The 13,339-nt window shown below is 42.3% G+C and overlaps 1 protein-coding gene across 1 annotated transcript in view; it reads left to right on the forward strand.

Moving 5' to 3' along the window:
- The window catches only part of EPC2 (enhancer of polycomb homolog 2), a 3,037,718-nt gene that overhangs the window by 2,713,116 nt on the left and 311,263 nt on the right, over positions 1 to 13,339 (forward strand). The window contains exon 13 of the mRNA XM_044074869.1: positions 7,520 to 7,847. Within this exon, the coding sequence (XP_043930804.1) occupies positions 7,520 to 7,847 (328 nt within the window). The remainder of the gene's footprint in view (positions 1 to 7,519; positions 7,848 to 13,339) is intronic.

Consider the following 13,339-nt stretch of genomic DNA (forward strand, 5'->3'; position numbering starts at 1 on the left):
AGCCCCAGTCCACGAAATCTTGAATTCCTAGCTCTTCTGTTTCATTCCGGGTCCGCTGCTTGTACGATCAGGGTACAAATGGCGGCCATTTCTAACTTTCATGTTGGTTTTTTGAACTCTAACATTATGTCTCATAAGCTGTGTAAAGCTTTTTTGAGGGAGGCAACTCTTCTTAGGCCTCCAGTGAGAGATCCCCCTCCTCCTTGGGACCTTAATTTAGTCCTTACCTCCTTAATTCTGCCCCCTTTTGAACCAGCAGCTTCCTGCTCTAACAAGTTCCTATCTTGGAAGGCACTCTTTCTGGTAGCTATTACTTCAGCCAGACGTGTCTCCGAAATTCAGGCACTGTGTGTTTGGCCTCCTTACTTGGTTTTTCATAAGGACAGGGTTGCTCTGAGGACTAATCCCTTGTTTCTCCCTAAAGTCTGCTCAGAAAGTAACTTAAACCAATCTACAGATCTTCCTGTGTTTTTCCCTAATCATACCAACAAGGCAGAATACAAACTACACCAATTGGACGTTCATAGGCAATTGTGTTTTTACCTGCACAGAACTGAAGAAGTAAGGAAATCGGACCAACTGTTCCTCTCTTACGCCTTGGGCAAACAAGGTCTCCCAGTTTCCAAGGTAACCTTGTCCAGATGGTTGTCACACACTATTTCTTTCATTTATCAGTTAAGGAACAAAGAGTTACCTATTAAACCGAAAGGTCATTCTACTAGGGCCTTGGCCACCTCTGTAGCTTTCCAATCCAGGTTGCCCATGGATTCTATCTGTGCAGCTGCCACGTGGGCAAACCCTCATACCTTTATTTCTCATTACAAGTTGGATATGGTCTCCAGGAGCAGAGCCGACTTTGGGTCCACTGTTCTGAAGAGTCTTTTCCACTGAGCCACCCAGGTTTTTAGGTGCTAGGGATGCTGTCCCAACCAGCAGGAACGAAGGCGAGATAAACAACTTAACATAAAGAAGTTATGTACCTACCATAACATTCCGTGTTAGTTGTCTTCATCTCGCCTTCCTTCTTGCGTCCCACCCTCCACCCCCCTGTCCTAGTGGATCGAGAGGAGGGTTTTTTTCTGTTTCACTGGCAGTGTGTTCTCTTGTGTCCTTTTTGATTTAAGAGAATATGGCAGGTATAGCCAACTGATTCTTGACTGATTTATTATGTTATGTCTGGAGTTAGCTATTTCAAACGAGATCTGGGTAGCTATCGCTAGGCATTATGGGATAAGGGGTAGCCTCGAGCCAGTAAACAGCTCTCGAGCTTTTGAAGATGGCCGAGTCGGAGCCAAGGATCAGCTCCGATCACAACCAACAAGAAGGAAGGCGAGATGAAGACAACTAACATGGAACGTTATGGTAGGTACATAACTTCTTTATCATGACCATAGATGTCCTTCTCTTCCATGTTGTAATATTCCTTCCCACCCACCTACCCCTCCTTTTATGCAGCATTTCCCTTTCTGGATGGCACAGGGCTGGCATTGCCCTTGCTAGGACTGGTTCCGACTGGGGCTTTCAGTTTTGAGGGATGGTGCATGCAGACGTGACTTTTATGGCCCACGTTCTACTAGCCATATCGCACGTCCCACGCAGCATACAGTGATTGAAATGTTTTGTACACTGGATGGACATTTGGGTAACAAGAGGAGTAAACTCGTATGTGATGAATACTGCACCATGGAAGAGAAAGACAACTATAGTTATGGTAAGATTTTACACAACCTTTCTTTCTGAGGGTATTCTGGAGTGTTTATTTTGAGGTTTGTCAGTAAAACAAAAATTCTTATAAAATGTGACATAGGTTCAAATGGAGATGACAAGCAACTGTATAAAGATCAACCTGACAGACTAGTGAGTGCATGAAACAGAAAAGCATGGAATTAGACATTTAATAATGCTGTCATATATAATAGGTGGGAATAACAATGTCTTCTTATAATGGCTACATTATCCATGTTATTTTGGAATGTGAATGCCTTTACAGATTTAGACAAAAAGGTAGAGTACTGAATTACATTAAGAAATACAGCGTGCAGATATCAAGCTACAGGAGAGATATTTGGAAAAACAGTAAGCATGTGAATTTGATAAAGAAAGGATTTCAGGATGGATATTCAATGGATATTCAGCAGAATACCAGGGACAAAAGTAGTCTGGAGTACTTGTACTAATATCTAGAGGAGCTTCAGTAGTGATAGAAGCAAACAAAAAAAGGTAGATTTGTGGTAGTAAGGGACTACCGGCAAAGGAGGAAGATTATACTGGCATGTATTTTTGTTCAACCTAAAACTGCTGTTATGAAGCTTAAGAAAATATTGGTAGAAATAATCGGCTTTCAACAGGGAATATTACATATAGGTGGAGACTGCAACTTGATTTGCAATAGCAAGGTGGAGGACCTAGAAGGGAGCAGTAACAATAGAGGGTAAACTTCTGAAGAAAATAATGAAAATATTTGGTATGAAAGAAGTGAATTCATTAGTAAGAACTCAGAATTTGCATGTTATTCCCAAAGGTACAATAAATGGGCTAGAGTAGGAATAAATTATATTTCACAGGAACGTATGCATTTAATTGAACGCTTCGATACACAGCCGGTAAATATTTCAGATCATAAGCCAATAACAACTAAGATAAAAATGCAGAGTAATGAAACAAAAATGAAATGTCTGCAATTCCCCACCTACCTGTTGGAGAGAAATTTAAGGAATTGGTAGTAGACATTTAAAAGTTATTAGGGAAGATAGAAATTTTTTATAGTTTATAGCTAGTGAGCAGGATAAAATTAAAGTGGAGTTTAAAAATAGGGTAGAAATAAAAGAAAGAGATATGGTTAAGAAGCAACAAGATTTTTTTAGAGGGGCTGACAAAAGTTAAATTATTGCAGAATAAGGGGAATCGCTCAGAAAAGAAGGCAGCACAACTGCAGTGTGCTAAAGAGAAGATATGGGAGTATCCAGATAATATGCATGAGTTTGGAAAGATTGCTGTTAAGCATCTGTTTTTTGATGATAACTCCAGAGTGCAAACACTTTTTTACATAACGACTTAGGCAACAGGAAGTAGAAGGGGTTGTTGCCAAACCTAGGGAGCCTGTAACAAGAAAAATAACAAACTATCCTGTAGAAGTATTAAAAATGTCAGCAATTGTATAAAAATTTGTATAGAACAGAGAAATGTGGAAATCAAGAACGAGCACAGATATGGAAGACTTCTGTGACTCTGCTTGACAGAGGGACAGGAAAATAATTTTCTTGGGTGGCAAAAGCCAGGGTGCTGTTTGGCTAGGCTTATATAGGCCCTAGGGCCAATAGCCCAGTACCTACCTATGAACCTATAAGGTTAGAGGTACATGAGGCTCAGCAATTGACAGTTAAGGTAGGGGGAGATGAGATAAAAACTGTGATATATAATCAGTCTGCAGGAAATTCTTCAGGAATAGATAGTATTACTGTGGAAATTTGGAAGCTAGGAGGGAAAAAAATGATAAAAATGTAGGTTTTGTTTAACAGCATTTTAGAATGGGAGGAACACCAACATCCTGGAAGAAAGCTGTGGTTGCTGTAATACCCAAAGATGGCTAAGGCTCATCAAATCCAGCTTCATATAGGTCCATTTCAATTTTAAATTGTTTGAAAGTGCTTGTCTTTAATAGATAAAAGAATCGCAATAGTGTTGCCACAGTTGATACATATGGATCATTGTGTTGTTTGTGTCCCCTCCAAAAAAATAAAATAAACATTTGACAAAATTAATAGAATAGTGATGATCCAAAGGAAAGCAGAGTATAAGAAAATGCCACAGTTGTTGGTGGGTTTTGATGCAGAGAAAGCATTTGACAGAGTAAATGGGATTTTATAAGTAGGGCAATGGAAGCATTTGCATTGCCTGGTACAGTAATAAGGTTAATTAGGAGGATATATGATGGACAGGGGGCAGAAATTAAAATGGGAGGGTTCCTCTCTGACAAGGTGTGTCTGAACTTGGGAATCAGGCAGGGGTGTCCTTTTTCCCCCTTTATTTGCTCTATGTTTAGAGCCATTGGCATAGAAAGTAAAGGACTCAAAAGTTCAAGGATGTAATTGGTGTGGTAATCAAGAATAGTTGACTTTATTTGCAGACATACCTAATAAAACTGGAAAAGAGCATGTCAGTGTTTTGGAACATTTTGAGATGGTTTTAAGTCTTTTTGAGATATAAAATTAATGAAGATAAAACAAAGGATGCAAGTGTAAACTATGTGCCCATACATATAGTTGTTCAGCAATGCCTGTAGTTATGGGGACACAGTAAAATGAAGTATTTAGGTGCATGGATTAAGAAGGATTCAGTTATGGCAGCTAAGCAATAGACTAACCAAACGATAATATAAAAACTGAAAAAATTGGAAGCTCTTGTCTATGCATATGGATGGCAAGATACAAGCAGTGAAAATGTGTTTAGTCCCTTTAGTTTTATGTACAGGTCAGGCATATTTTTATCAACCGGAGGAGAAGTTGTGGGCAATAATAATGAGTTTAAGGAATTTATCTGCTAGGGGAAGAGGGCAAGGGTTAAGTGGAAAAAGTTGACCCTTCCAATAGAACAAGGTGGTTTAGGATTACCTGATTTAAGGGATATTTAGAGCTACACCATTAAGGTTTATATTCATAACTAAAACAGAAAGCTGCAGTTCAAAGTGGAAAGGGTTAATGAGGGAAGCAGGGGAGATATTCAAGAAATAAGGAGAGGGATTCTGGATGCAAATCCTTAAGGAGAATACAACAGACACACAATATTGTATTCATGAAGTAGCAGAAAGTATTCTAAGAACTAAACCAACATGAGAATGGAGAAAGGAGATTTTTGCTAGTGGGGATGACTGTAGTTATGAGTGCAGAGAGTAGGCATGAGTGGCTGGAATTTAGTGGAGAAAACTGCTAAAAAGAACCAAGGTAATGGGAGCAAATAACTAGAGAGGAAAAGGTAATAGAGTGGGAAGAGGCCAAGAAGACATTTGGACTGCAGGCCAGAGACTGCTGAAGACTGCCTTCCCTGTTGAGGATTGATATCTGTGTATAGGCCAATAAAATGGGCTAGGGCAATCCTAATTGAAAGACCTGTGCTGGTAGAGCTTTTAGTTGAATCTCGAACAGAGGTGCTGTTTAAAAAAAGGATAATTAGTAAGGCATATAAAATATTTCACAGTAACTATAGGAATCAGTCAGAGAAGGTGAGAAACGATTGTGAAGAGAGTGGATAAGCAATTCACAGAAAACAAGGGGAGGCCATATGTATGGCTCCAGAATATGCAACATAGTCTAGAAGATTTAGGATATTTGCTTGGAAGTGTTTGCATAGGTATTTTTATACCCCACACAGACTGCAAAGAATTTTTCCTCAGTTAGATGCCAAATGTTGGGGTTGTGATGGGGAAGAAATGAGGTGAATGGGAACATGTTTTGGGAGTATAATGATTTGGGAGTAATTGGTCAGAAATATTGATTGTGCAAGTGGGTGTAATTAAGGAAATCTTTTGAAGTGTATATTGTAACAGAAAAGAACTGGAAGTGAGATCTTTAGAAAAGGGTAGGAGCAAATTACATTGAAAAAATGGCATTTGCGGAAACATACATGCAGAATAATGTTTTTGAGGAGGAGTGAGGTTTAAGGGAAGGTAGCATTTGAGCAGTTTATGTAATGTTGGATTGATAATAGTTACAGAAAATAGTACATGCGATGTATAATGTTTGCAGCTGGTAACATGCTAATATGATTTCTTTTATATAAATATGTTTTTCTATGTTTTAAGTGATAACCAAGATTTTTTTTGTAAAAACCTTTATTGAATTATCAGGGCAGTCACACACACTGTGTTCAGTCTCTTATGGATTCTTTCATGAGGATTTGTCTAGCTTTTCAAGCCATGAATGTTCAGACAAGCTTTGAACTTACTCCTTTGCAAAATACTGTGCCAAAGGATCTACACGTTCATCAACATGTTTTCCATGATGTTTACAGCAAGTGACAGTAGAGCCAGAAATCCATTTTGAAATCGTCTTTTTCCTGGTAGGACTTCCCAGGTTGTTTGCAAAAGCTACAAAAAGTTGGTTGGACTTTTTAAAACTCAGTCTTGTCCAGATTGAACCTGAGCTGTTTGTGAGCATCCAGTAAATGAAGGCTAATTTATCCTCTATTTTGTGGGTGAGGGAAGAGGGCAGGAAGATGTATAGCCTGGTCTGAGCATAATTCAAAGTCCAGTTTGGGCATGAAAGAAGGATTAGTTCTGAGAGTAGCTATCATGCTGGAAAGTAACAAAATGGTTCAATACACGAGGGCTTGCAGTTCTGATACCTGTCTAAGTAATAGCAACCAGAAAGCCTTTTTTCCATGTTAGAAAATTTGTCATGTTTTGATGCAGTTTCAAAAGGTGGTAAAGTAAGTTTTTCTAGAATAAAGCTGAGGTCCCAGGTAGGCAGGATGGTCTAAGGTGAATAGTACCTTTAGGGAGCTGGTTTACAAGAGTTCTTGAAAAGAGAGGAGACTGCGTAGGGAGGCAGGCAAAAATTTCTGAACTGTGAATGTTTATGGAAGACTAAGATAAACCAGACGTGAGTAAGCTAGGTAGGATGTGGGGTATCTCCGCATACCTAGGTGTGATACCTTTTTGTGACACTTGAACTGCAGAAACACAAAAACTGGCACAAGCAAGATGCAAACTGAAAGAACACAGGTCACCACACTGAGCAGCAGGAAAACCAAAACTGCTGCTCAGTGTGGTGACCTGTGTTCGTTCAGTTTGCATCTTGCTTGTGCCAGTTTTTGTGACACTTGTCAGAAAACCTTTTCCATTTAGTGAATGAATTTAGTCTACAGAAGTGGATGTTTCAGGCTCTGATGGCAAGAAAGAGCTACAAGATGAAGCTGGCCAATGACACATGTCTAGACATCCTGACTTTGTGTACAGGGCATTCGCCAGCCCAGCAGAGGGCTTAGTGTATTATATTCAAGCTGGTCAAGGGCTACCACAGCAAGAGCAACCCACATTGTTCGTACTGCAGCAGTGAAGACACTGACATCTACATATATGGTAATAAGACACAACAGTACTTAATACTGAATGCCTTACAAAACTGTTTTTAACAAGCAGCTTGAGTCGTGTTCTAATCCAGTGTGTACAGTGTGAACAAGAATTTTCCTTTATGTGTAAGTATTTAACTGTGTACTGGCTTATAAGATGCTGTAGTAACCAGTAAGGTATATCATTTCTGCTCATTTAGTTTGTCTTGAAGTAACAATCACATTTTTTGCTTTTGAAAGACATTTTTTCCCAGTAAGGGACATAGAATGGGTAGTGTTTGCATACATTTCCCAGAAATAAAGGGTTGTTTTGAACATTATTATTTCACAGTAGCTTTAATATTTGCAGGTTTGATTTGTTAATCATGTTTGTAGTTAAGTTGTAGAGTAGCTAGCTTGGAAAAAGCATTAATAGTTTAACTACTAAATAAATTATTTTGCTTTCTATCACCAGGGACCTCCAAAGCTCTTCATTCCTTAAACACAACGTTGTCCTCCAGCCCATCAGTTTCAGCTGTACAGCTCGTAAGGACAGTTGGTCACACTACCACAAATCACCTTATCCCTGCATTGTGCACAAGCAGTCCACAAACTCTTCCTATGAACAGTTCCTGTCTGACAAATGCAGTGCACCTCAACAGTGTTGTCTCCCCTGTCAATGTTCATCTAAGCACAAGGACTTCAGCCCCAACACCAACTGCCTTAAAGCTTGCCACTGTGGCTACCAGCTTGGACAGGGTGCCAAAGGTGACTTCCAGTAGTGCAGTCAGTGGCTTAGCAAGGTGGGTTCAAGAAACCAGCAGTAATGGTCTAGAGAGCTTTTTTGCACATCATGCATGGTTTCGTGTTAGTACTGATTAGTTTTGCGACAGACGAGAGGCTGATTCCCTGGTATTTGAGTTGTTCTCAGTTTTCTTTTACATATTTTTAACATTCGGTATGAATGTCAGATGTTCACTGTTAAGTGTTTTACAGGTTTTGTAGCCCTTGAACTGCATATAACAGATGTTTTCAATTCTTTGTTTACTTATTTTTCTGTTTCCTTTCCTTCTGGTACTATTCTGTATGTTACTTGGTACAGAAACTGGACATTTCTTTGTGCTGCTAAGCTGCTGGAATGTAGTGAAAGAATTTTTCCTATGATTGTGCACAGTCTCTATTTAGTTACAAAATTGGTTGCTGAATGTAAGGCTATGTAGCTTATGCCTTCTGTGACACCATCAGCCTAACATTAGCCAGCAGTTACTTGCATGCAGTGTGCTTCACTTCACAGAGGATTTCTCTTTTTTTTGCAATGTGAGTAGCATCATCTTGAATTTCCACATCCTTGGAGCCTGTTCAGACTAGATAACTATTTGCCTAAGGTATATCAGAGGGGATATTGTATATGAAACCATCAGGAAGCTTGGAAAGTTTCTTCAAAAGCGTTACAGTAATTGATGGGTACATGAGCATGTGCACGCTCGTGTGTGTGCTTGTCACCTTCTGTTGTGCAAAATTTAATGTAGTACTGAAAGCAGTGAAAGTATTTCATCAAGCTGCCCACCAGAAAGCATCTTCTTCAGAGAATTTATTTTCAAATAACATTTTGAGTTGGATTTTTGAGGAAGTTTCAGTCACATAAAAGGTGTGCTTACTTTACAGGTATTTGTAGCCAAGTGCAGCTCCTCAAATATTTGATGCATTTGTGGATGCTTTTGAGTCTTACCTAGAGCCATATTCTTGACAAGTTGGCACTAAAATGCATGCAAAGTCTTGCAAGTGTATCGTTTCAGAAAACCAGATGTTCTCCTATTCTCATGTTGCAGTATTCTCACATGTGGGAGCCTCTGCCTCAGGTGACCCGCACATCCGGCTCATCTACCAAAGCTTAAACCTGGTTGCTGTCTGGTGCATGGGACGTCACACTCAGGGTCATAAGCGTGACATCCACACGCACACACCTCAGAACTTCGATGCCACAGTCAAATGTCAGCTTGTTAGTTCTGCTCCGAATCTATGAAGACGTTAAAGATAAGTTCCCCACTGGGGAATCTTCTTTGTTTTTGTCTGAGCTTAGGTTGCTGCTTTTCTTTTGTCAGTCAATATCATCTAGAAAGGGGAAATGTAAGTGCTGTCGGCAGATTCTGCACAAAGATACCCACAAACTCTGTTTTGCTTAGGGCCATCCCATGGCCATACGACCTGTAAAATCTGTCAGTCGTTTGTACCCAAGATCTTGCGCAGCCATCTAGCAGCTCTTAAGTTATTTGTAGGGAATCAACAACTTAAATGCTTGGCCCTTGGTATGGATCCTGACCCGGCTGTCGAGGTGGAGCCGCCTAAATAGAATACTGCGCCTCCTGTTTTGGATGTCCTGCCAGCTGCCGGTCTAGGAGCTGAGGAACATCCAAAAGAACTGGCAACTTCGACAAGTACCATTTTGGAAGCTGCCCATGGTTCTCCAGGCTACACGTCTGAGAAGGTTTTTGCGACGTCAGCCTCTACTGGTATCGGGGGGGGGGGGTTGCACTTTGCTCACCCGGGCAGCCAACCTTAGTTTCCAAAGAGGGCTCTTTGGCCTTAGGCCTGACAACTGAATCCAGGCCCTCGGCCTCAGTTTATTCATAAGACTCCTCTCAAGAGGAAACAAAAGACCAGACATTTGTCCACCCCAGTGGAGCATCAGCCTGATTGGCAAACTTTTTCCCAGTCACTTTTTCAGGCCTTTATGGTCTTGAGGTCTGCAACCTCACAAACTCATGCTCTACCTACCCTAAGTCCTAGGCCTAACTCTGCAGGCTCCATCCCACCTCCTTAGACTCAGGAGTAAGACTCTTCCTCCTCCTCCTCCTCTGATGAGTGTCTCACTTACACTTCCCAGCTGGCCTCTCCCCTTGAATACTGTTCCCCAGATGAAGACTCCTTGGAAGGAGATTCTCCACCAGAAGACATTACTTTTGGGGAGACTATCTCTAAAATGAGAGAATATGTAAAGTGGGACTCCACCCAAGTGACTGAGGCTCAAAAAATATACTTTGAGCTTCTCCAAATGGAGACCCCTCTCCCTCTGCTATTCCCACAGTGATTTCTGCTTACTTGGATGCCTTTGCTGCTGCCTCCAAGATGCCCAGAATCCCCCCCCCCCAAAAGGCCAGACAGGCTCTATAAAGTTCCCGATGATTACAAATACTTCATAAAACCCCCCATGGCAGACCCAGCTGTTGTTGCTGTGGCACCTGACAAGCAATCAAGGCAAATCCCATCTTCTTCCCTTCTGCCATCTGATAAGGACAGTAAAGTGATGGACAGTTTGGGGAAAAGATTTACACTTCCTCTACCTTGGCCTTTAGGGCAATCAGTTACTAAACTCGCATGGTAAAGTATGTCTTAGATCTTGTTTCTCAGGCATTTACCCTGCTGTCCTCTATTCCTGATTCCCCTACTAAGCCTCAAGTTGCCTCAAAATTTTCCGTAGCAGCACAGGTAGCCAGGTATTCCATAAAACGCAGCTACGATGCTGCAGAAGCCTCAGCCAGATCAGCTGCATCTCCCTCTGTGTTACGCAGGTATTCCTGGCTCAGATTTCAACCCCTGCCAGACAATTTCAAGAACAAGATTCTGGATGGCCCCCCTAGACAACAGCTTCCTCTTTGGCAAGCAATCTGCAGAGCTTTTCAAAAGTCTGCAGGACTTGAAACATGTACTAGTTTCCCCAGTTCCTAAGTTTTACAGGAACTACCCAGCTAAACCAAGCTTTGTTAGAAGGGCACCTGCTCCTCCTCCTTCAAAGGAAAGGGGACAGAAAACTCTCATCCCACAGAACTACTTCCTCTCAATGTACACCCAGGCAGTCCTTTACAGACAGATCTAGCACTACGTGACTGCCAAAATCCCTCCACCATCTCCCCCTTTCTGCCCGCATCTCACGGTCTCCTCCTGTGGCAGTATATAACCTCAGACCGCTGGGTCCTATCATTGGTGGAAAAAGGGTACTTTATGACCTGACAGGAAAAGTCCATTTCAAAAGGCATGCTCCTCCCTCCAAAAAAAACAGTCCCACCTGATCCCCCAGGTTACTAAGGATTTACTATCACAAGTAATTATAGAGAGAGTTCCAACAGGACATGAGGGTCAAGGGTTTTACTCCAGTCTCTTCCTGGTTCCAAAAAAGGAGGGCCTTTGGAGGCCAGTACTGGACCTGTCCCTTCTAAACCCCTTCCTGCATGTACCTTCTTTCCACATGCTATCCTTGCATACCATTCTTCCACTCCTAACACCTGGGACCTTCATGACCACTTTGGGCCTGAAAGAGGCGTACTTCCAGATCCCCATACACCCAGACTTCCGGAGATTCCTGCATTTTGCTGGGCCATCCTCAGTGTCAGTTTACTGCCTTGCCCTTTGGTTTGTCCACAGCACCAAGGGTCTTCACAAGGTTTCTAGGTCTGGCAGTAGCCTTCTGCAGGATAAAAGGCATACAGGGTCTTCCCTTAACTGAATGACCTCCTCATCCAAGCAGAAGGCAAAAATACTCTGCAGGCATACCTGCAATTCACTATCTCTCTCCTAGGAAGTCTGGGGTTTACCCTGAACCTACAGAAGTCCTCCCTAACTCCATCCCAAGACCAGATCTTCTTGGGCTGCAGGATCAGGATGGACCTAATGAAGCCCTTCCTCCCACCAGACAAGGTCACTTCACTAACCTGTTTTTTCCAAAGCCTTCTCCAAGTCGCTCATATCTCAGCCAGGGAATTTCTCCGCATGTTGGGCTTCATGGCAGCTACTCTTTCTATGCTTCCCCTTGCCAGGTTTACACATGAGGAAGTTCCATTGGTGTGAAGAATATCTGGTTCCAACAGAATCACCTTCCAGATTTTCAGGTTTCCTTCCTGCCCTGTCTGAAAAAAGAGTGGTGGATACACCACATACTGCAGGCCTCCCTTTACAGCCAACCAAGGCAGTCCAGTTCATACACACAGGTGCCTCGGACCTGGGATGTGGACCCACTATAAATGGTCTCAAGGTGCAAGCTCAATGGGAGCCCTCACTCGGGAAAAAACACATCAATGAGAGGGAAATTAATGCTCTTTTCCTAGCTCTAAAGACCTTTCTCCCACCTCTTCAGCCTGGTCCCTTACAAGTCTTCACAGACAACACCACAGTGATGTGGTACATCAACAAACGGGGGGGGGGGGGTCAAGATCCTCTTTACTTTGCAGGTTGGCCATACAAGCATGGGAGTTAGCCACAAGATACAAAGTAACCTTGCAGGCTGTCTACATCCCATCACAGGACAACCATTAAGCGGATGACCTCCGCAAATCATTGTCTCAGAATCACAAATGGAAGTTGAACAGAGATCTCTTCCTGGACATTGTCCATCAGAGGGGCAGTCAAAAAATAGACCTGTTTGCCTTCCCTCAGAACAGACAACTACAGCTGTTCTGCTCCAGGCTCCCCTCCCCACTAACGTGGAAAGTGGATGCCTTTTCAGTTTCCTGGAAGGGGCTGTTCCTGTATGCATTTCCCCCTTCCCCCTCATTCAAAAGGTCCTGCTGAAGATTCAGATGGACAAGCCAAAAATCTTGCTCGTGACTCCTTATTGGCCAAAGCAGCATTGGTTCCCCCTTCTATCTCTTGCCAGAGGCAATCACCACAGGTTGCCTCACAAGGTGGACCTGCTCACACAACAGAAGGGATCCATCATCCACAAACCCTCAGTCTTACCCTGTGGGTGATAAACTTCTGATCCCTTTCAAACATCTTTACACAGAGGACGTGCTATCTGTCCTGCAGGAGGCCAGGAAACCTACTACCTGGCGAACCTGTTTATCAAAATGGGAAAGGTTCTCCAAATGTTGTCTTCAAAGACAGCTAGACCCCTTCCAAGCAGAAGTTCCTCTAGTGTTGGCCTATGCGTGTGAGCTCCTAAAGTCAGAAATTTTATATTCTTCAGTGAAAGTCCATTTGTCAGCTATTTCAGCCTGCCTACCCATTGATCCACCCCTGTTATCTAGATTGGAGGTGAAACGTTTTCTAAGGGGTTCTCCACATCAGACCACCAAGGAAGCCTATTCCTCCACCTTGGGACCTGAATTTTGTGCTTGAGAAACTTGCCACTACCCCCTTCGAACCGGCAGCCTCTGCTACTTCAAAGATATGCACCTGGAAAACTGTCTTGTTAGTAGCCCTTACCTCAACTAGGAGAGTTTCTGAGCTACAGGCACTCATGGCTACTCCACCCTGTACCATTTTTCATAAGGACAGGGTTTCTCTTCATACTAACCCCTCA

Source organism: Protopterus annectens, chromosome 6.part0 (genome assembly GCF_019279795.1).
Source record: "Protopterus annectens isolate FY-2018-M chromosome 6.part0, PAN1.0, whole genome shotgun sequence".
Lineage (NCBI taxonomy): Eukaryota > Metazoa > Chordata > Ceratodontiformes > Protopteridae > Protopterus > Protopterus annectens.